This window comes from Schistocerca americana, chromosome X (assembly GCF_021461395.2).
Source record: "Schistocerca americana isolate TAMUIC-IGC-003095 chromosome X, iqSchAmer2.1, whole genome shotgun sequence".
Classification (NCBI taxonomy): domain Eukaryota; kingdom Metazoa; phylum Arthropoda; class Insecta; order Orthoptera; family Acrididae; genus Schistocerca; species Schistocerca americana.
The window spans coordinates 941,292,011-941,313,073 of record NC_060130.1 but is presented as its reverse complement, the minus strand read 5'-3'; the positions used below and the strand labels follow the sequence as shown (position 1 = coordinate 941,313,073).

Here is a 21,063-nt window from a genome sequence, read left to right as displayed (position 1 = left end):
ATGTTGGCTTTGTGCCTTAAGGGAATAAAAGATGAAATTAGATTACTCACATCCTGTGTTTTGAAGTTCAAAGATATACTTGGGTCGAGACAAAAACTATTATTGATACTTGATCAAAAGCCAACTATAGTGTTTCTTCCACACAAGAACATCTTGTATCATGCATTATTAGAAAACTTGGCCTTTACTGGGATCTTTGGTTATTGAAGGAAATTAACCCACAATTTGCAGAATGAATCTTTCTACACTGAAGTGTGTGCTGTTATGATACTTGCAGACAGATAAAAATGGTGTGCCAGATTGATACTTGAACTCATTGACAACACAGTCATTAGAGACAAAGTACAACCTCAGATTTGATGGTGAAGCAACAGGAAATTGGTATGGCATTTTTGCATGAACTGATTTATGGAAATAATGACAAAAATAAAACTGAACAGTCTTACACATCTCAAATATGAGCCCACTGTCTTAAATACTGTTGTGCCTTGCCCAGTACAATAGCTACATTGACAAAACTTGTGATACTTTCAAATACCTTCTGATTGCACAATTATTACCATTTTCAGTATTTCTGAAATTTAGCAAGAGCAACGTTCCACTGAAAGGTAAAAGCTACTATAAAGCTTCTTGTGGACAATCAGTGATCCCAGTTACATAATGGTTCATAAGCAAATGAGTAAAATGTGTAATATGATGAATTCCATCAAAAATGTAAAAAAACAAATGTTGTGTAACCTCGTACTTTATTATGGCACTTACTTGTTCATTTCAGGAATATCATATGAAACATCCACAATCGTCTCTTGTGCTGCGACAGCTACACTCACAATAGTGTTTAGTTGACTTTTCCGAACTGCATCTCGCAGCTCCTTCAAAAAAATAATAAATTTTTTGCGTTCTGAAATTTTACCAGGCCAAGCGGGGAATTCCCAGTCAAAATCAACACCATCGAATGAATAGTATGACAGTGTCCACAACAAATCTTTGATGAACCTGAAGTGAAATAAGAAACATAAGTTGACAGCATACGCTTGTAGCAACAACAAAAAAAAAATACACATGGAAGTAATATGACTGTGGTAAGTGAAGATGTAATGCATAAACTGAGGACCCAAATAACAGGAAACCAGACTACAAGACAACTGTTCCATTTGTTCTTCAATCTACAAACTGTTGTGGTGCACACTGTTGAAAAGTGTGATAAAAAATTGTGTACTTTTTCCTTCATTAAGACATACCACATATTCCTCTTTCTCTGCAAGGTAGCATGAAATTCAAGGTAAAGGCTACAACTGTACAAATATTATCAGACACACTACTGATTTCACCCACAGTGAAATGATGCAGGGATCATCAATTAATGTACCTCCAAATTCTGTAGAGCGCTGACCGAAAACTAATACTTAAAATTATGGAACAGTTTTTTCACAAAATAATTGTGAGGTTTCTTTCAGCACTGACTGAAAACTAATACACGAAATTATGGAACAGTTTCTTCACAAAATAATTGTAAGGTTTCTTTCAGTGCACATATATGTAGAATATAACAGAATAGAAGAGAATAGAAACTTTATTGTCATATGACATGCCATATACAATCACATGATTGGGACATAGATGACTCGTCAGTTTAAAGCTACTTTCTAATTGTAAGTATACAGAATAATTGCACGTATTTTGTAATTTTAAGTACCACAAAATGATTTAAAATAAGCATGTTGAAAATAAAGTAAAATTGAGAATAAGTATTTATTTAAAGTACTTTTTTAGCATGACAGAATGTAACATCAGGCTCAGTTATTTGTGACAGTCAGTCATAAATCCTTTTACACTGTAATAATATTTACTTGCTAGGTGTTGTTGTTTGCATGATCTTCAGTCCTGAGACTGGTTTGATGCAGCTCTCCATGCTACTCTATCCTGTACAAGCTTCTTCATCTCCAAGTACCTACTGCAACTGACATCCTTCTGAATCTGCTTAGTGTATTCATCTCGTGGTCTCCCTCTACAATTTTTACCCTCCACGCTGACCTCCAATACTAAATTGATGATCCCTTGATGGATCAGAACATGTCCTACCAACTGATACCTTCTTCTAGTCAAATTGTGCCACAAATTTCTCTTCTCCACAATTCTGTTCAATACCTCCTCATTAGTTATGTGAGCTACCCATCTAACCTTCAGCATTCTTCTATAGCATCACATTTTGAAAGCTTCTATTCTCTTCAACGTAGGGAGAAATGATCATCTTGATAAAATAAGAGAAATCAGGGCTCACACAGAAAAATTTAAGTGCTCGTCTTTCCTGTGTGCCGTTCGAGAGTGGAACGGTAGAGAGACAGCTTGATGGTGGTTCATTGAACACTCTGCCAGGCACTTTACTGTGAATAGCAGAGTAATCACATAGATGTAGATGTAGAAGTTTCAGACACGGAAGTGGGTCAATGTGGGATTATTGTGTATATGAACTGGCTAAGTTGTCACATATGAATCATCTGCTGGAAGTGTCGATGGAGACTAGATGCTCAAGAGATGGTTACTGGAACATTTACAATGGGATGTTGTCCACAGTCCAACAAATTCCATTGACACGTTTGCAGATTTTATTGACAAACATGAAAAGACATTGAAATTAAAGCCACATAATGGGAATAGTCAACAGGGAAATAAGTACCAGAATGGAAATTATAATGATCATAGAAGGAATAATTATCACTGTAATAATCATTTTCAAAGGGGAAATGGGAATTTTCACAGTGGAAACAAAAACTTTGAATGAACATTTGAGGGACAGGAGCCTCATGACATGCTATGCCAGAATACGAGGTTGGAAAATTAGAGATCGTCACATCTCAGGCACAGGGATGGTGAAATAAACCAATGTTGAAAATGACACATTACTTTAAAAATTCTGTGAGCATCAAAAACTTGGCAAAGAAGCCGCCACAAATGTTTGTGATGGAGGTTATAACAAGTAAAAATAAAATGAGGAATAATTTTAAGCAGAACAACTGTAAAGAGGGTGCAAGAAAGATTGTAAAATGTGAAGAGAAATTTGATAATGAGGATATGGGTCTGAAAAATTTATTTTCTGAAAGGGAAGTAAATGATGGAATCAATGTTTGGTTGAAAATTCTGTGATCAGAAGAGAGGCTGAGGTAGATCTGAATTTGGTGGAGGTGGGATTTATGAGAAATTCTGATGAGGCATTAGCCTGTAGCAACAATTATAGTAATGTAGCCAAAAGGAATGTAGATCATCTCGTATTGGGGGAAGTAGGTGAAGCTATCTGTGAAGGCAGCAAAGCTGTAGTCTTGTCAGCTGGAGATGATTTTGTGGTCTGTCGACGAAAGTATGTGAATTTATCTGTGGAGGCAGCATAGCAATAGTCTCATCAGCTGATGATGAATTTTATTATGTATCTGCAGATGTAGGTGATATATTGTTAAAGGGAGGTAAAGGTGGTGTTTTAGGTGCTGAAGTTGCAAAGGTTGAAGCTACTGATTTAAATATCTTGGAGGAAGAAATTTTTGCATTTATTTCTATTGATGGAAGTGAACTGATGGCTGTTGATGAAAGCATGAATTATGAGTGGATGTGGAATTGAAAGTAAAGTATCAGATGGTAGATCAGAATCCAAAGTGTCAGAAGAATCTGACAGAGAAGAAAATGTAGTGGAGAAAGAGTTAAATTCATGTTTGGTGGGATTCATGTGTAATGTGAATTATAATGTGGAATGATATAGTAGCGGTAGATCCTACAGTGTATCAGCAGATACAATTGATGTTTTAAGAACAGAAGCTTATGAATTATCAGTGGATGTTAATGGAGTTAACTGAGATAAAGTTTGTACTGTTTCTCCGGAAGTAAATGAGGATTTGTTTAAGAGAGATGAAGTTTTAAGTTGTGTGGTTAATTGTGAGAATTTTGCAGCTACTGATATCATTAATTCGGAGGAAGGGGGCAGTATATTTGATTCTGAAGACAACAATGAGATCAGGAAAATCTAGAAATGGAAAATGAAACTGATGATTGTCCTGAAATTATAATATGAACCATGAAGATAGAAGAAAAAGGAAGGGACATTAAAAATGATCTTTTGAGGGAACAGTGTTGAGAGAGGGGTCAAATTGAAAATATGTAGGCTAAAAGTGAAGTGACCAATGTCAATGATGAAAGGAAATGTGCATATTTCAAAACTAAAAATGGCATTCCAGAGGTTGTCACAAATTTGTGCATCTAAACATAAGAGTCCATTGGTGAACGAGGAATGAGAGCTCAATCTGAGCAATTCAAAAAACACAAAAAAGTGAGATTCAAAAGATACTCACACTGGTGGGATAAATGTAAGTGGGAATGGTGGCAGACTTGCACCTTGTGAATGAAGAACTTGAGAAAAATATTGCGTGCAGATTAGGGTATTTTCATGTGCAATTATAAGAATTTTGGAAACTATTTCTGTTTTGTGTAAGGGGCCTTTTGGTAAATTTAAAATGTACGTGATAAAGTATGGAGGTACAGCTGAGGGTAAAGAGTGAGGTAACACTGGCCCCAAAACTCATGGTGGGCAGAGGTCAGCAGACAGTAATTAGTTATGAAAGAAAGGAAAAAATTGTACTGTATTTAAGATTTGGGGAGAAATTTCAAGGGATTATTTAAATGTGTTACTTGTAGTATTTTGTATGGGCATTTCATGTAATATGTTAGTTTATTAGTAATTATTGTTCACACATAATTTGGTGTGTGGACATCATCAGACCCCATTAAAATTTTAATTGCTTCTGGAAGTATAAGCTAAGTTTGTGGGGTATATTATGTAGGTTAATTACATAATGCTTGTAAAATTACTGGGATAAAGTCTGGAAATGAATTGTATTTTAGAGCAAATAAGAGTAAATATTTGCTGAAGATATGATCCAGTTATGCACTGAGTTAAAAATGAAAGTTGAATGGGCAGTTCCTACACAAGGGAGTATTAGTTTTAAAGTTTCAAATTAAATGTTCTAAAATAATAGAAAAATGATAAACTATTAGTTGATTTACCATGTTGAACAAGTTTCACAGCATGGAAGGCATGTTTTTTTTATTGGGAACATGGACAGAGTGTTTGAAATGTTGAGCTGAATCCAGTGTTTTACCTATGCTATAAATCAGTTTTTTTTTGTTGGTATCCTGTTTGTAAATGTATCAGTTCCACTAGAGACGGCATTCGGTGCCTGATCTTTGGGGATTCGGGAAGTCATATAATTATTGGTACCTAAGCCACAATTGTATTTTGACAGCTATCATCCTCCAACACTGATGGTGACTGCAAATTGGCGCATGTTTCAGTGCAGTACTTGGGCAAGAGGGTCTTGAATTTCTGTAGAGGTAGCTGGACTGTGAACAATCACAATCTAAACTTTGATGCCAGAATGTGGATTGTGTGCTGTGTCTGTTAAGATGAAGTGCTACAATGTGGTAAAAGCATAAAAATTCTATCAGATGGGTGCAAAAGCGATAAAAACTTTTGAAAAGATCAAGCTGACTTGAAAGTTACATAAAAGTTACATGTTTATTTGGGCATTTAATTAATATTCCACAATTTTTATAATTTTTGTTAGATTTAGTGAATGTATGCTGATAAGATGGTATGACATATATTAGGAGGTACACGCTGTTTCATACAGCACCACAAAGGTTCTTACTTACTCTGTTGTTCTTACATGCAAGTAGGGTAGCCTATTTACTATGTTATGTATGTATTTCTTATGCTATGTAAGTATGGAAAATTTGATGTGACTTTATGTGCCAAATTAGCGAGTTAATGTGCCACATTAAATGGAGATGTGAAACGTTATACATATTTAGGCGAGCTAATTGGTTGCCCAGTATTGGTACAAGGTAAGACGAATTTGTCGTACAGCCAAACGCTAGCAGACCAAAGTCTTGTAGCACACTACAGTAGTTCCAGCTTCCAGCTAGGTGACCAGTATGAGTGACTCCTGGTACAAAGACCAACATGATTGCCAGAAATTGGGGAATTCCCAGTATGGGGAATTCTGACAGCTGTTGCTAGCATGGACTTTGTGCAAGAGACAATGCTCCAAGACATGGTGGAGTGTCAGACAATCTTAAAGATAGCTATGTTATGGCTGACTGAAGTTAGACAATAAATCACAGTTACATATTAAAGCAAATCTGAATACATCAGTAATCTCAGATAAATGAGGCACATCCAATGACATAACAATATTTCAGTATCTTTAAAATAAAAAAAAAACTATATCTCAGATGATAGCATTCACTATAGCTACCATCCTGAATGCTACATTTCTGTATCTATTTTATTTACTGATTTATGACATCTTTTATATCTTGTTCATTATGCAATTTTTTGTCAGAACATTGCATTCTCTACATTTACACAGCAAACAGACACAGCATCAACATCTCATATTGTCATTCTTGTATAGTTATTTAATGAACGGTTTGCTATTTTGCCATTAACTTTATTTAAATGTTGATTGCAATAGCTTTAAAATACTGTGATAATTCAAAAGTGGTCAACTACATTGTTAGCAGACATTACAATTGAAAAGAGAATCAAAAGACTCTGCTGTCAAGAAGGTATATGTAACCAAATATTTATGATATTTCTTTATTTAAATATTGTTGCAATATATAATTATAGTCTGAGAAGTGGTCAACTTGAAGCAGTTCATGTCTGTAGAGCTTCATGGGGACAGCCTTTAGCCAATGGAGGAGCAGCTGGTAGACGAACACTACGGGAGTCATGTAGAAACTCGCACTTTCGAGGGAAGAGCTCAAGGGAGCAATTCTTGAGACTTTGTGTCAAGTGTTGGACAAAGGCATTATTCAGTTGTATAGGTGACTGACTCTAGGTGGTGAATGGCCACTTCAATACTCTAACTTCTAAAGGGACTCTAACTCACTAGAGATTTGAATGTGCTCTGCTTACATTACAGAACTGAGTACAGATAGAGTATGGTTTACTTTTGTTTGTATCACCTGTGTTAATTTGTGAATCATCATGTTGAACTATGAACTGTTTTGACCTGGTGAATATTTCATGTTTTGTTATCATGAAATGGACTTAGTTTTTGTGTATCTTTCACAACAATTTAGTTTGAGGATTTGGCTACCATTCTCATAAGGCTCTCAGTGTAATTTTATTGCATTGTAAAAGAGTATTTTTGTCTGCATTATGCTTTATTATCATAAAACCATGTCCCATTTATATGAGATGTTCTTACTTGAATAAATATTATTCACATAATTTTTTGTCATCTACATCAATTACAAACATTAGAATATAACCCTTGTTATTAAACTATTCATTTACCTTTTATTTTGTATTTCTGTGTATTTTATTAACTCACAATTCTAGTCAATGCATAGACTATTCAACTGCAGCAACACAGCTACAGGTTATTATCTGCAGGGAATTAGCTGTGGTGCATAAAAGAAGAGATACATGGTGCTATCCTGTGACTATATCGAGATCTTCTTTTTAAACAGAGCTGTGCATAGCCCAGATTCCTAAAGTATGAGCAACCACAGGTAAAGACACAACCAGTTTGCTTGTATGAGATGCTGCAGGAAGTTCACTGCACTAAGCAGAATGAGGATAATTTCACTGCAGTGTCCAAGCAGCCAAGTTCATCGTGGAGTGCACCCACCACTCACTGCTTTGCTAGATTTCAGCTTTAACCAGTCCTCAAGCTGACCTCTTTGATGGACTTTATCTGCACCTCCTACCACTCACCATCAACCACAACCTCAGAGACTTAGTCCATGTAGGAACGTTTCAGTGGAATGACAGTGACTGATTTTTAATGTGAACCAAATAGTGAACGCAGATGTCCCAACAAAATGTGTCATTGTACTATTGTTCCTTGTTACCTGGGCTCATCAATTGTAGCATGTTGTTCCCCTTACTCATGAACACTACAATAACAAGTTTTTCTCAATGTACAACTAAGGACAAGACAGATCATATAACCATGAAAATTTGAAATGACATGATTAAATGACATGATTTCTGATGTATCCCTGGCATGATAAATCGATTGTTGGACAGTGGGAAATATGTCTAATATAATTATTGCTGGTATAATGATAAATATGCAATTTGTTACTTATGTTAATTTGAATGTGCATAACAAATGAAATGAATGATCGATAAGAATGAAGGCATCAGTTGCAGCATGCATTATAATTTTTTACAAGATACAATTCCACATTTGTTTCATTAACAATTGCCAATAATGGCATTGATTCTTTGCATCACATGAATTTAGTTACATGCCTGCCTTGGACTGTTAAATTATTGGAAAGAATTTGCCATTAACTTTATTTAAATGTTGATTGCAATAGCTTTAAAATACTGTGATAATTCAAAAGTGGTCAACTACATTGTTAGCAGACATTACAATTGAAAAGAGAATCAAAAGACTCTGCTGTCAAGAAGGTATATGTAACCAAATATTTATGATATTTCTTTATTTAAATATTGTTGCAATATATAATTATAGTCTGAGAAGTGGTCAACTTGAAGCAGTTCATGTCTGTAGAGCTTCATGGGGACAGCCTTTAGCCAATGGAGGAGCAGCTGGTAGACGAACACTACGGGAGTCATGTAGAAACTCGCACTTTCGAGGGAAGAGCTCAAGGGAGCAATTCTTGAGACTTTGTGTCAAGTGTTGGACAAAGGCATTATTCAGTTGTATAGGTGACTGACTCTAGGTGGTGAATGGCCACTTCAATACTCTAACTTCTAAAGGGACTCTAACTCACTAGAGATTTGAATGTGCTCTGCTTACATTACAGAACTGAGTACAGATAGAGTATGGTTTACTTTTGTTTGTATCACCTGTGTTAATTTGTGAATCATCATGTTGAACTATGAACTGTTTTGACCTGGTGAATATTTCATGTTTTGTTATCATGAAATGGACTTAGTTTTTGTGTATCTTTCACAACAATTTAGTTTGAGGATTTGGCTACCATTCTCATAAGGCTCTCAGTGTAATTTTATTGCATTGTAAAAGAGTATTTTTGTCTGCATTATGCTTTATTATCATAAAACCATGTCCCATTTATATGAGATGTTCTTACTTGAATAAATATTATTCACATAATTTTTTGTCATCTACATCAATTACAAACATTAGAATATAACCCTTGTTATTAAACTATTCATTTACCTTTTATTTTGTATTTCTGTGTATTTTATTAACTCACAATTCTAGTCAATGCATAGACTATTCAACTGCAGCAACACAGCTACAGGTTATTATCTGCAGGGAATTAGCTGTGGTGCATAAAAGAAGAGATACATGGTGCTATCCTGTGACTATATCGAGATCTTCTTTTTAAACAGAGCTGTGCATAGCCCAGATTCCTAAAGTATGAGCAACCACAGGTAAAGACACAACCAGTTTGCTTGTATGAGATGCTGCAGGAAGTTCACTGCACTAAGCAGAATGAGGATAATTTCACTGCAGTGTCCAAGCAGCCAAGTTCATCGTGGAGTGCACCCACCACTCACTGCTTTGCTAGATTTCAGCTTTAACCAGTCCTCAAGCTGACCTCTTTGATGGACTTTATCTGCACCTCCTACCACTCACCATCAACCACAACCTCAGAGACTTAGTCCATGTAGGAACGTTTCAGTGGAATGACAGTGACTGATTTTTAATGTGAACCAAATAGTGAACGCAGATGTCCCAACAAAATGTGTCATTGTACTATTGTTCCTTGTTACCTGGGCTCATCAATTGTAGCATGTTGTTCCCCTTACTCATGAACACTACAATAACAAGTTTTTCTCAATGTACAACTAAGGACAAGACAGATCATATAACCATGAAAATTTGAAATGACATGATTAAATGACATGATTTCTGATGTATCCCTGGCATGATAAATCGATTGTTGGACAGTGGGAAATATGTCTAATATAATTATTACTGGTATAATGATAAATATGCAATTTGTTACTTATGTTAATTTGAATGTGCATAACAAATGAAATGAATGATCGATAAGAATGAAGGCATCAGTTGCAGCATGCATTATAATTTTTTACAAGATACAATTCCACATTTGTTTCATTAACAATTGCCAATAATGGCATTGATTCTTTGCATCACATGAATTTAGTTACATGCCTGCCTTGGACTGTTAAATTATTGGAAAGAATGATGTTCATATCAATAAGAACAGAACATAATTTAAACCACTTTCAGTAAGCAATCCTCTACAATAGATTGCTGAATAGTGTGAGGAAGAGTCAGCAGTAGCAGATTAGTTTATTTTATTATATTTAAGAAGAATTTATCAGAACAATATCCCTGTCTGGGAAGCAAAGCATGGCATGAGCAGAGCCACTGACTCAGATGTTTTCTGTCAATGATGACAGGATTGGCCTGGCAGTTCTTATGGTGACTTTGACTCCCTTGGACCAGCCCCTTGTGTCATGCCCAGCTCTGTTTCTGCATAATAATGACAGTCCTTTGTAATGGTTGCATTTGTGTTTATCTCTGTGTTCATCTCTATGTGGTGTTCGAACATTCTGCTTTCCCCTAGACTGATTCACATGTCAAGTTTTGCTTCCTCTTCCAGAGTTCAGCTCCCGGCATTGCTATCAAGCCACCATTGGCTCATATAGTTTACATTTGTGCTACCAATGATGGTTCACAGCATTGTGATTCCATGTGTGGATATAAAAGTGGCAAAAAATCATGTTTTTATACATGTGACACATTTATTTTTTTTCATCATAGTTATTTTTCCACTGCTGGTAGGAGCAGTTGCATTTCCACGAGCTACAACAAAAGCTGCACCAGGAGCAGATGCAGGAACTACTCAAACACAATGCAATATTGCTCCATACTCATGCTGTGCTGATAGCAAGCCAGGCACTGACAGAGGAGGTTGTTTCCCCACCACCATCTACCAGCTTCGGCAAGGTTACAAAAAGGAGAAGTGGGAGAAGTACCTGCACTGGTTCTTGTTGCACTGTCATGTAAGGTGTATCATTGATCCTGTTAATAAGGCTGCTTTGTTATTGTACAGCAGTGTGGGGTTATACAAAATCATGCATAATTTGGAGCACTCTACTGGAGACTGAGAAACTTAACTTTGATAAACTTTGTCAGTTGCTCATGCAATATTTTTGTCATTAAACGCACATGATGGTGGCAAGGCCACAGTTTAATCAGCATAACAAATGCCTCAGGGCAGCTATATGTGGTGTGGATCAGTGACCTGCAAGGTCTCTCATGCAAGTGTCATTCTGAGTGTTCCCAGTGAGCTACTCCATATGCAGACTCGCTAATCATTGATGTGATCATCTGGTTAACACCTGAGATGGAGGTTGAAACTAGTGCATTGGCTTGTCCGGACTTCTTTAGCCAAAGTTTCTAAGACTGCGGAATCACATGAACTTAACATCAGCAGCAATGGCCATACTTTCTGACAATTGGCAGATGGCAACATTAAATTGTGTGGTCAACAGCCACAGAGTCCCATGGGGTGGGCCAAGCAGCCTTGGCTTCTACTGAGCCACCATATGTTGACATTGTTGACAATTAGAGTGAAGTAACATCATGGCATTGCCAGTCTTCACCTGCATTGTCTGCAGAGGGTACACGTCAATCAAAATGTCATAATCCACGTTTGTGATGTTTCTCAGGTTCTCTGTGTCGCTCTCCTTCCACACTTGTTTCTATTCAGTGGACAAGGTGGTGATCCTGCTCCAATTGTCATTTGGTGCATATCCAGTAGGATTACCTGTACACACTGCGGCCACAGGTCACACATCTCACAGCTCATGGCCAGCAGCTTCTGGCTCATGTTCTGGGCAGTGCAGGTGAGGCCACAGTACATAGCTGCCTCCACGGTATTGTAGCAACATCCAGCTGGCATGCTCTCATGAAATAGCTGCAACTAACTACAGCTCCATTGATGTTGTGGCATGCCACAGCAGACTCACCAACAATGGGCATATTCCTATGCTACCAGTGTATGCAGTACCATACTCGGGCAGTCTTGTCCTGGATTATGCTACTGCTTTTACCAGGAAGCTGCAACACTTAGATCATCCTCAACTGGACTTTGACGTTGCTTGGAATAGGACTATTCTCTGTGTCACTCTCCTTCCACACTTGTTTCTATTCAGTGGACAAGGTGGTGATCCTGCTCCAATCGTCATTTGGTGCAATCCAGTAGAATTATCTGTACATAGAGGCCATGTGGGGGGTATGCGGAAAAATAGGCTATTTGGCAACAGTTATTGCAAGCTGCGGGATCACTGTCAGAGGTCCTGGACTCAGAGGCTGTTTCCAATGCCCATAAGTATCATCTAAATGTATACTGTTCCCATTGGTAGTAAATGGGCAGTTGATTGCGTTTAAGGTAAACACGGGAGTGATAGTGAGTCAAATTAACTTAGATACATAAAAGCTCTTGGACCGCCCTGGGTTGCAATGGCCACTACATCAAGCTTTTTCCTATAGTAAACAGTGCATTCTTTTGAAGGAGCACATTATAAGAATTTGGAACAGTAACTTTTGTTCATGGTAAATTCACCATTGCTGCAAAATATTTTTGGGTTAGTGGCCTTTTCTGTTTTTGGCTTCCAGATGGTTGACAAACTATGCTTAGTGTCTCAGTTGGTCCCCTTTCACAATATGAGGTCCTTACTATGGTCATATGACCAGCTGTTTAAGTATACCTTGGGCCAGGCTGAAAATTTTGAGGCACACATCTCTCTTAAGCCATATGTGGTACCTAAATTTTGTCACCCCTTCCCATCCCTTCACCATGTATGATAAAGTCAAGGTCAAGTTACAGTGTTGGCAGGACTTTGGCATCATTTCTTCTATTCTGTCGAGTCAGTGGGACACTGCCTTGATGGTGATTCAGAAACCAGACAGTGCCTTTGCAGGGATTTTAAACAGATGATCAGTGCACAATATGTCATGGATTTGGATCTGGTCGGAGGGGTTGTTGTTGAAGTTATCAAGAGGCCAGTATTTTTCATGGATCGACTTGCACATTGTTTGGCTGCAGTTGCCATTGGACACAGTTTTTGGAATTTCTTGCTCCTCAACACCCACTTCTGGCTTTACCTTTTGGAATTTTGTCTGCTCCAGGAATTTATCAATGATACTTGGAGCTGCTGATTCAGGACATTCCCTGTTGGGTAAACTAGCTCGATGACTTCTGGATAGTATGTTCAACACACGAGGAGCATTTCTGAAACCCGCAGATGCCCTTCCAAAGCCTTCTGGATAATGGCCTTCATTGCAGGCTGGCAAACTGCAGTTTTTTCTCCCCAAAGGTGCTTTTTTTGGGACATGTGCTTAGCACTGATGGCCTCATTCCTATGGTTGAGCACATGAAAACCATCATCAACCAGGCAGCACCCAAGAAACTGAAAGAGCTCCTGTCCTTTATGGGCAAGATTTCTTATTACAATAAGTTCATTCCCCAGGCCATGCACACTTTATATCCTCTTAACTGGCTTCACCAAAAGGGCATCAAGTTTCTATAGTGTGTGGACTGCCAACCGGCCTTACAGCCCCTCAAGCAGTGATTGTTCTCTGCTCCCTGTCTGGCTTCCTTTACACTGGGTAAACCATTAACTGTGGCTGCTGATACTTCCCAGTACAATACTGGTACAGTTCTGTTCCATCAGAAACCACATGGCATTGAGCACTCCATCATTTATGCATCAAAGAGGCTTTCCAAAACACAACATAACTATTCAAAGATGGAAAAGGAGATGCTATCATCTTTGGTATTACAAAGTCTCATGTTTTTTTGTATGGAGAAAAGTTCTTACTCATCACCAATCACAAGCCCCAGTTTCCTTTTTTAGCCCTTACTCTAAGCTACTGGACCAGACTGCCCACTGGTTGCAGATGTCAGGCCTCTTAGTAATTACATCTGTTTCTAGTCAACCAGCCAAATTGCTAATGCAGATGCACTATCACAGTTGTCAGCCAGTCCCAATCCAGTGTTCAATCAACAGGAGACTATAGTTTTTGCTTTGGATGGCACTTTGCAGCAGACATTGTTGGATTTTCCTGTGACAGTGTGGGGAAATTGTGGCTGCCATGGCCACCGACCAGCTTTTCTGGAAAATCAGCAGTCCAGACAGAATATCGTGGGCATGCTCCTTCTCGAGCAGCTTCAATGTGGCACACATCTTTTGCTGCAAGATTGGGGGGTGTTGTGCTTGCTACAGGGGAGCAAGGCAGTTGAGGGGTTGTCCCTCCGGTGCTGCTTCCTTGCATATTCCAGATGCATCATACTGGTGTATGTCTCACATGAGGGCTTTGGTGCGTCATCACGTCTAGTGGTCAGTGATCAACTATGATACTGAACACCTCATGTGGGCTTGCGCATCATGCACACAGAATCTAGCTGTACCACTGTGTTAGTTTTCCCTTTGGCCAGGTCTGGGGCACCCATACTCAGTCATAGCTTATCAAATGCCATGGACATGGTGAGCATTACCCGTACCCCATGGAACTTATTTCTCCCAGCTGCATCTCTGCAAATTGACAGGTAATCAATATTGTTTTTAACAAGTGATTGTGACTAATATTTCCACACATAAAGATGGTCATTTCACTCTGCAAGACAACAATGATCTACCAAAAGATGCAAATATTTTCAACATAAAACAATTAACAATATGGAGTGACCAGTTTAATCTCCCAAGCACCCTCTTAGATGGCATGTCCTCCCTGCATCCTTGTTATGCTGAGAGCAGCCTTGCAAGAAGAAGAATGTTAATTTCCTATGGGTGTCATGGTCACACAGCATCATGTGGTGTTGTATGTGTTGTATGGTTGCTGAGAGTAAACACTCTCTGTATGAATGTTACTTGTGCTTAACATCCATTTTGTCCATTTTGACAAGTTCAACATTTCATGAGAAATTATTTGCCCTTAACTGTTTTCTGTTGTATTTATAATGTGTCTCATGTTCTACAAGTTCAACTACTCTGACATTAATTTTTGGAATATGGTCTTACTGGGATTTTTATTTCAGCTTAGAGAAAAAGATCTGTGTTTTTATTGACACCTACTGACATTTGTGACATGATGAAGGATCATCCCATACTTAGGCTAATAAACATAAATGGTAATAGCTTCACATGGACTCAGGAAATAGCTCTGGAAATGTCTTGGTCAATAATATTAAAGATAAACCCAGACCCTTTGCAAATGGCATATTATTTACTATTAGGTGAATTATTCAAATAAAACTGTACAAATGGCTCAACATATCTTGAAAAATTTATGCATACTGTTGTGACTTGCCGGTCATTCAAAGTGCCGCCGCACAATTACGCGCATCCTCTACATGCAGCACTGTCTGCCAGCCACGCAGCAGCTGCGCCACCTAAGCAGCCAGCAGGCCAGCCGGCCAGCCAGCCAGCCAGCCAGCGGCCCTAGACCTGGACTCAGTGCTCATTCGAATATTACAGTGTTCACATGTCTTGCTTTGTCAACTTGCTCAGTGACTTATATGTGTTGTGTCATTTTGAAATATGTGTGTTCAACTTGACGTTATAACAATTGGCGACGAGGTAGTGGATTTTTTCTTTTCATCGTTGACCCACAGGTTTCCATGGCTACTGTCGAGCAACTCTTGCAAGGTCTCATTGAACGGCAAATGCTTCTAACATCGGCGATTCGCAATTTCATCGCGACATCAAATGCGGGGCATTTTTCGTCATTGTCTATACCTCCTTTTCCTCCTTACGACGAGACGGTGGAAGACTGGTCTGATTATGGAAAATCGTCTTCGACAGCACTTCTTGGCATTTCATGTCACGGATGAACAAACATGTAAGTCTCTGTTCCTTTCCTGGATCTCACCTCAAATGTATTGGTTGTTGTTGCAATTGGCTCCTTTGAAAGATCCTGCATTTTTGTCCTTTGCTGAAATGTGCTCACTTCTGTCTGTCTATTTTCAAAAGCAAACGCATGTGGTAGCCTCTCGTGTTGCCTTTTATCGTTGTCAAAACAACCGCATCAATCCTATCGTGCTTGGGCTGCTGAACATCATGGCCTCAGTCGAAAGTGTCAATTTGTTACTGAAATTCACAAAGGATCCTATGCCGATTCCATGGTACGGGATGCTATTATCCAGTCGGCGCCCGACGAAGAAGTTCGGCAACGTGCCCTTCAGTTGGCAAACCCGACTCTAGATGAAGTAGTATCCATCGCGCAGTCTTTGGAAATTTCTCGTGCCACTGGGGCACAAATAGAGGCGTGGGGTGACGTCAGGGAAATACAACCTCTGTGCGCTGTTGACAACGCGTGCGGTGCGTCCCCACCAGCCGACGTGGCCGCAGTACACTCCCACATGCAGCCTTGGCCTAACCGTAAACAAACTTCTAAGAAACTGCAGCAAAACCCCCGGCAACTTCCTTCATGTCCGAGGTGTTTTACGAAACATTTACGTGAGGATTGACCCCAACGTTGGGCTGTGTGTCACAATTGCAAAAAGAAAGGTCATGTGTCTTCCGTTTGCAAATCTGACTGCATACATAATGTCCATGAAAATGACACTGATTCTGATTCTGTGTTGTCTGTCAATTGCACTTCTTCCCTTTCAGGGAAGTTATTCCTCACTGTCCAAATCCTTGGTCAGGATGTTCGCATGCAGGTGGATACTGGTTCTGCTGCCACTATAATTAATTCTCAGGTGTATCTTCAGTTGGGTTCTCCACTCCTATCGCCTGTCACTCGGCAATTACAGACGTACAATAAACATGCTGAGGTATCTTACAAATCCGTCGTTCGCACTGTTCCCATATTTGTGGTCGACCAGAGTAACATAGAGAATCTTTTTGGTTTCGATGCCTTATGTGTTTTTGGGTTCTCCGTAGACGACTCTGTCAATATCGTCTCTGATGCTATTCCTTATGCTCAATTAGATTCCTTGTCAATGACATTTTCGTCCCTTTTTTCTCCTGGGTTAGGCCGTGCAAACGACTTTGAAGCTCATATCATGCTCAAACCCACTGCTCGGCTTATGTTTTTTCAGGCTAGGCCCATTCCTGTGGCAATTCATGATCGGGTAAAACGGGAGCTGGATCGTCTCACTACTTCAGGGGTCTTGCTTCCTGTCACTTCCAGTGAGTGGTCCTCTCCTGTCCTTGTCATTGCTAAGCCCAATGGTGACATTCATCTCTGTGGCGATTTTAAAGGTACTGTAAATGCGCAATGCCTCATCGACACTTACCCTATGCCGCGACCTGAAGAATTGTTCACTAAACTTGTGGGAGGCCAGCAATTTTCTAAAATTGACCTGTCAGAAGCTTATCATCAACTTCCTCTCGACGCGGCTTCCCTCGGCCTCTATCAACACCAACGATTGCCATTCGGGATTGCCAGCGCCCCTGCTCTCTTTCAGTGATTCTTGGAACAATTATTGCTCCCTGTCCCTGGGTGTATAAATTACATGGACAACATTGTTGTTACTGGCTCCACCACTGAAGAACATCTTCAGAACTTCCACACACTGCCAGTCTTAAGTGTAATCTTCAGAAATCACAATTTTTTCCGGCATCTATCACGTACTTGGGGTTTCAACTCTCTCGGGATGGTATTTGCACACTTCAGCAAACTGTCGCTGCGATCGATGCTGCTCTTCGCCCTACATCTGTTAAGGTACTGTGGGCCATCTTGGGGAAAATAGCATACTATCACAAGTTTTTACTGTCTGCTGCTTCGGTGGCTCAGCCGTTGCATCGCCTGTTGCATAAAAACGTGCCTTTTCCCGGGTCCCCGTCATGTGGTGCGGCTTTCCAGAAATTGAAGGCTATGCTGAAACGGGCCCCGTGCCTGGCTACTTATCGACCTGGCCAACATCTTGATCTTGCCATGGACACCTCTCAATACAGGGTCGGTGCAGTGCTTGCGCATCATTCTTCAGACGGCTCTGAACAACCCATTGCTTATGCCTCCAAAACGCTCACCGACGCCCAACAAAAGTATTCTCAAATTGAAAAAGAAGCTTTGGCCATTATTTATGCTCTTCATAAGTTTGGTGTTTTTCTCTATGGATCCAAATTTCATCTTGTTACGGATCACATGCCTCTTGTTTCCTTGTTTCATCCATCATCGTCACTTCCCGACAAGGCTGCACACCGCCTCCAGCGTTGGGCTATTTACTTGCCTCGTTTCAATTGATTGACTCACTAACTGGATCTACGGAAAAAGAAAGAAATAAATAAATAAATAAATAAGTAAATAAATGAGACTCATTTTCGGCCGATGGCTCAACATGCGAATGCTGATGCACTGTCTCGCCTTCCCATGGGTCCTGATCTGGCATTCGATAAGGATGAACTTTTGTGTTTTCATCTGGATGTTGCCGAGCAGCGGGTTGTGGACGGGTTCCCCATCACAGGGGACCAGCTGGCGGCTACTATGGGTTCTGATCCTATCCTCTCCCAGGTTTTACACTGTATTCAGAAGGGTTGGTCAGATTGTCGGTCTGCTAAGATTTCTGATCCGTTGCGGAACTACTATGCTTTGCGTTACCACCTCACGGCTAGGGATGGTGTTATCCTCCTTTCCACCGAAGATGCTTCGCCACGTGTTGTGGTACCTGCGTCTTTGCGTGCTTCGGTCTTGCGCCTCCTTCACCAAGGGCACTGGGGTGTGTCTCGCACAAAATCTCTGGTGCACCGTCATGTGTTCTGGCCTGGGATTGGCTCTGAAATAGCACACATGATCGCTGCCTGCGGCCCTTGTGTGTCACAGGCCGCCGCCCCGAAGTCATCTTTGTCACCGTGGCCTTCGCCTGAGACGTCCTGGGAGCGCATTCATGCCGAATTCGCAGGTCCATTTTTAGGTACTTATTGGCTCCTTGTAATAGACGCCTACTCTAACTTTCCTTTTATTGTCCGTTGCACGTCGCCTACCACCGCGACAACCACAAGTGCTCTCACCCGCATTTTTGCTTTTTAAGGTCTTCCCTCTACTCTTGTTACTGATAATGGTCCGCAATTTGCCTCTTCCGAATTTGCGGATTTTGTGCTCATCACAGCGTTATGCATGTCACGGCCCCTTCGTTCCATCCACAATCAAACGGTGAGGCTGAACGACTGGTCTGCACATTTAAGGCTCAGATGCGGAAACTCCTGACTTCTGCTGCTGATGATGCGCTTCTCCAGTTTCTGGCTTCTTACCATTTCACCCCCATGGGTGACCACAGCCCGGCTGAGCTCTTACATGGCCGACAGCCCTGCATGCTACTTCATCTTCTGCGGCCTTCCACCTCTCGGCCGCTGGTGCCTTCGCTTGGCCGGTTCACTGCCGATGACCATGTCTGGGTACGGGGATATGGCAGGTGCTCAAAATGGAGTCCGGGCCGCATCTTACGACACCGTGGCTGACGCCTGTATGAAATCCAGATGGACACGTGTGTTGCAGTGCGTCATTCGAACCAGCTTCGGCCTCGTGTGCCGGCTACACCTGTTCCAGATGCCGCTACACCACCTTCAGCTCTACAACGCATTTCGGTGCCAGTACAAGAACGGATGCCACCAGGAGACGTGCCCATGCAGGAACCGGATGTCCATCATCTGTCGGAGCCAATCTACTTGCCTCCTCCTCCTATGGTCGCCGACACATCGCCCATGTCTCCTGTTATATGAACTGGACTTGCTGCAACAGGCAGATTGGCGCACGGGGCCCTAGCAGATTCAACCCCTATGTCTCCTGTCATCTCGACCCGTTATCATCGGGGACACTTCTGTCCGTATGGGAAGCCTCCTCCTCGAGACTTTACGGCCAGTCACACAACACCTATGGACATTAGCAATCTACAGGACACCTCCATCAAGACCAGTGAAAAAATTTCAAAAGGGGGAAAAGTGTTGTGACTCGCCGATCATTCAAAGTGCCGCCGCGCAATTACGTGTGTCCTCTACATGCAGCGCTCTCTGCCAGCCATGCAGCAGCTGCGCCACCTAAGTGGCCAGCCAGCCAGCCAGCGGCCGCTACTCTTGGACTCAGTGCTCCTCCGAATGTTACAGTGTTCACATGTCTTGCTTTGTCAACTTGCTCAGTGACTTATATGTGTTGTGTCGTTTTGAAATATATGTGTTAAACTTGACGTTATAACACATACTACACAGACTAGTAACTTTGCTACTTATGTAGAAAAAATAAAGCTGCTAAGTTCACCTGATAGAAATGGAGCTGCTATTAACTAAAAAATTAATGAGCAATGGCTGAATCATTCAGAAAAACAGCCAAAAGTAGCACTGCACAGAATATGATACAGAACAGTCATGTAGACTCCTATATGGATAATGAAAGAAGAAAGTCTTCAGTTTATCAATGGAAACTGGAGTTTATCCACAAAAGAGATTGATTGACTATGAGTTATGCGTACTATCTACGATGGAATACTGATCAAGTGTGTATGGGCAATAACAGGTAGAATCAACAGAGAATATGAAGTGTTTACAGAGAAGGGAAGTACAGATGGTCACAGGTTTAATTTTTAGGTAACAGAAATGATGAAATATTAACTGGGATATGTTTCTTGAAAGACCGCCAATCATTTTACGAAACATGTTACCACACTGTTCAAATTGGCAATGATACTCTATTTATGGTGATCAGATTTTTTCACTTGACATGCATAGGTTCAAGCTTGTTGTCTACCTCAGTAAATGAGTTTATACTTCATCGCATCTAAATATGGCACTCAAGTAAACACAGTGATTGTCATGTACAAAAAAGCAGTGTCACTAACTGATTTTCCAGTTCAGAGATTTTGGTTTGAACAGACTCTTACTCAGTCAACAGAGATAAGATACTCGGACATCATATCCATTGTATATTGTGTAATGTGCAAGGGATGCAAGACTGCACAGATATGAAGATATGAAATTTTATGGCCTCAAAACCTTTCAGTTTGATTGCTCCCTCAATGCTGTCTTAAAAAAATAACCTAAATAAGTGATTAAGATTTCAGTCTCTTACATTCACATCATCAAAATTATAC

At 40.3% G+C, this 21,063-nt stretch overlaps 1 protein-coding gene across 5 annotated transcripts in view; it reads right to left on the bottom strand.

The window, feature by feature from the left end:
• Window positions 1-21,063, bottom strand: part of LOC124555080 (acidic mammalian chitinase-like) — a 183,108-nt gene that overhangs the window by 76,950 nt on the left and 85,095 nt on the right. For all 5 annotated transcript variants that reach the window (XR_006968516.1, XM_047128870.1, XM_047128872.1 and 2 more), the window contains one exon: window positions 763-996. Coding sequence is in view for 4 of the 5 variants with exons in the window: in XM_047128870.1 (XP_046984826.1) it covers window positions 763-996 (234 nt within the window). In the remaining variant the exon portion in view is untranslated. The remainder of the gene's footprint in view (window positions 1-762; window positions 997-21,063) is intronic.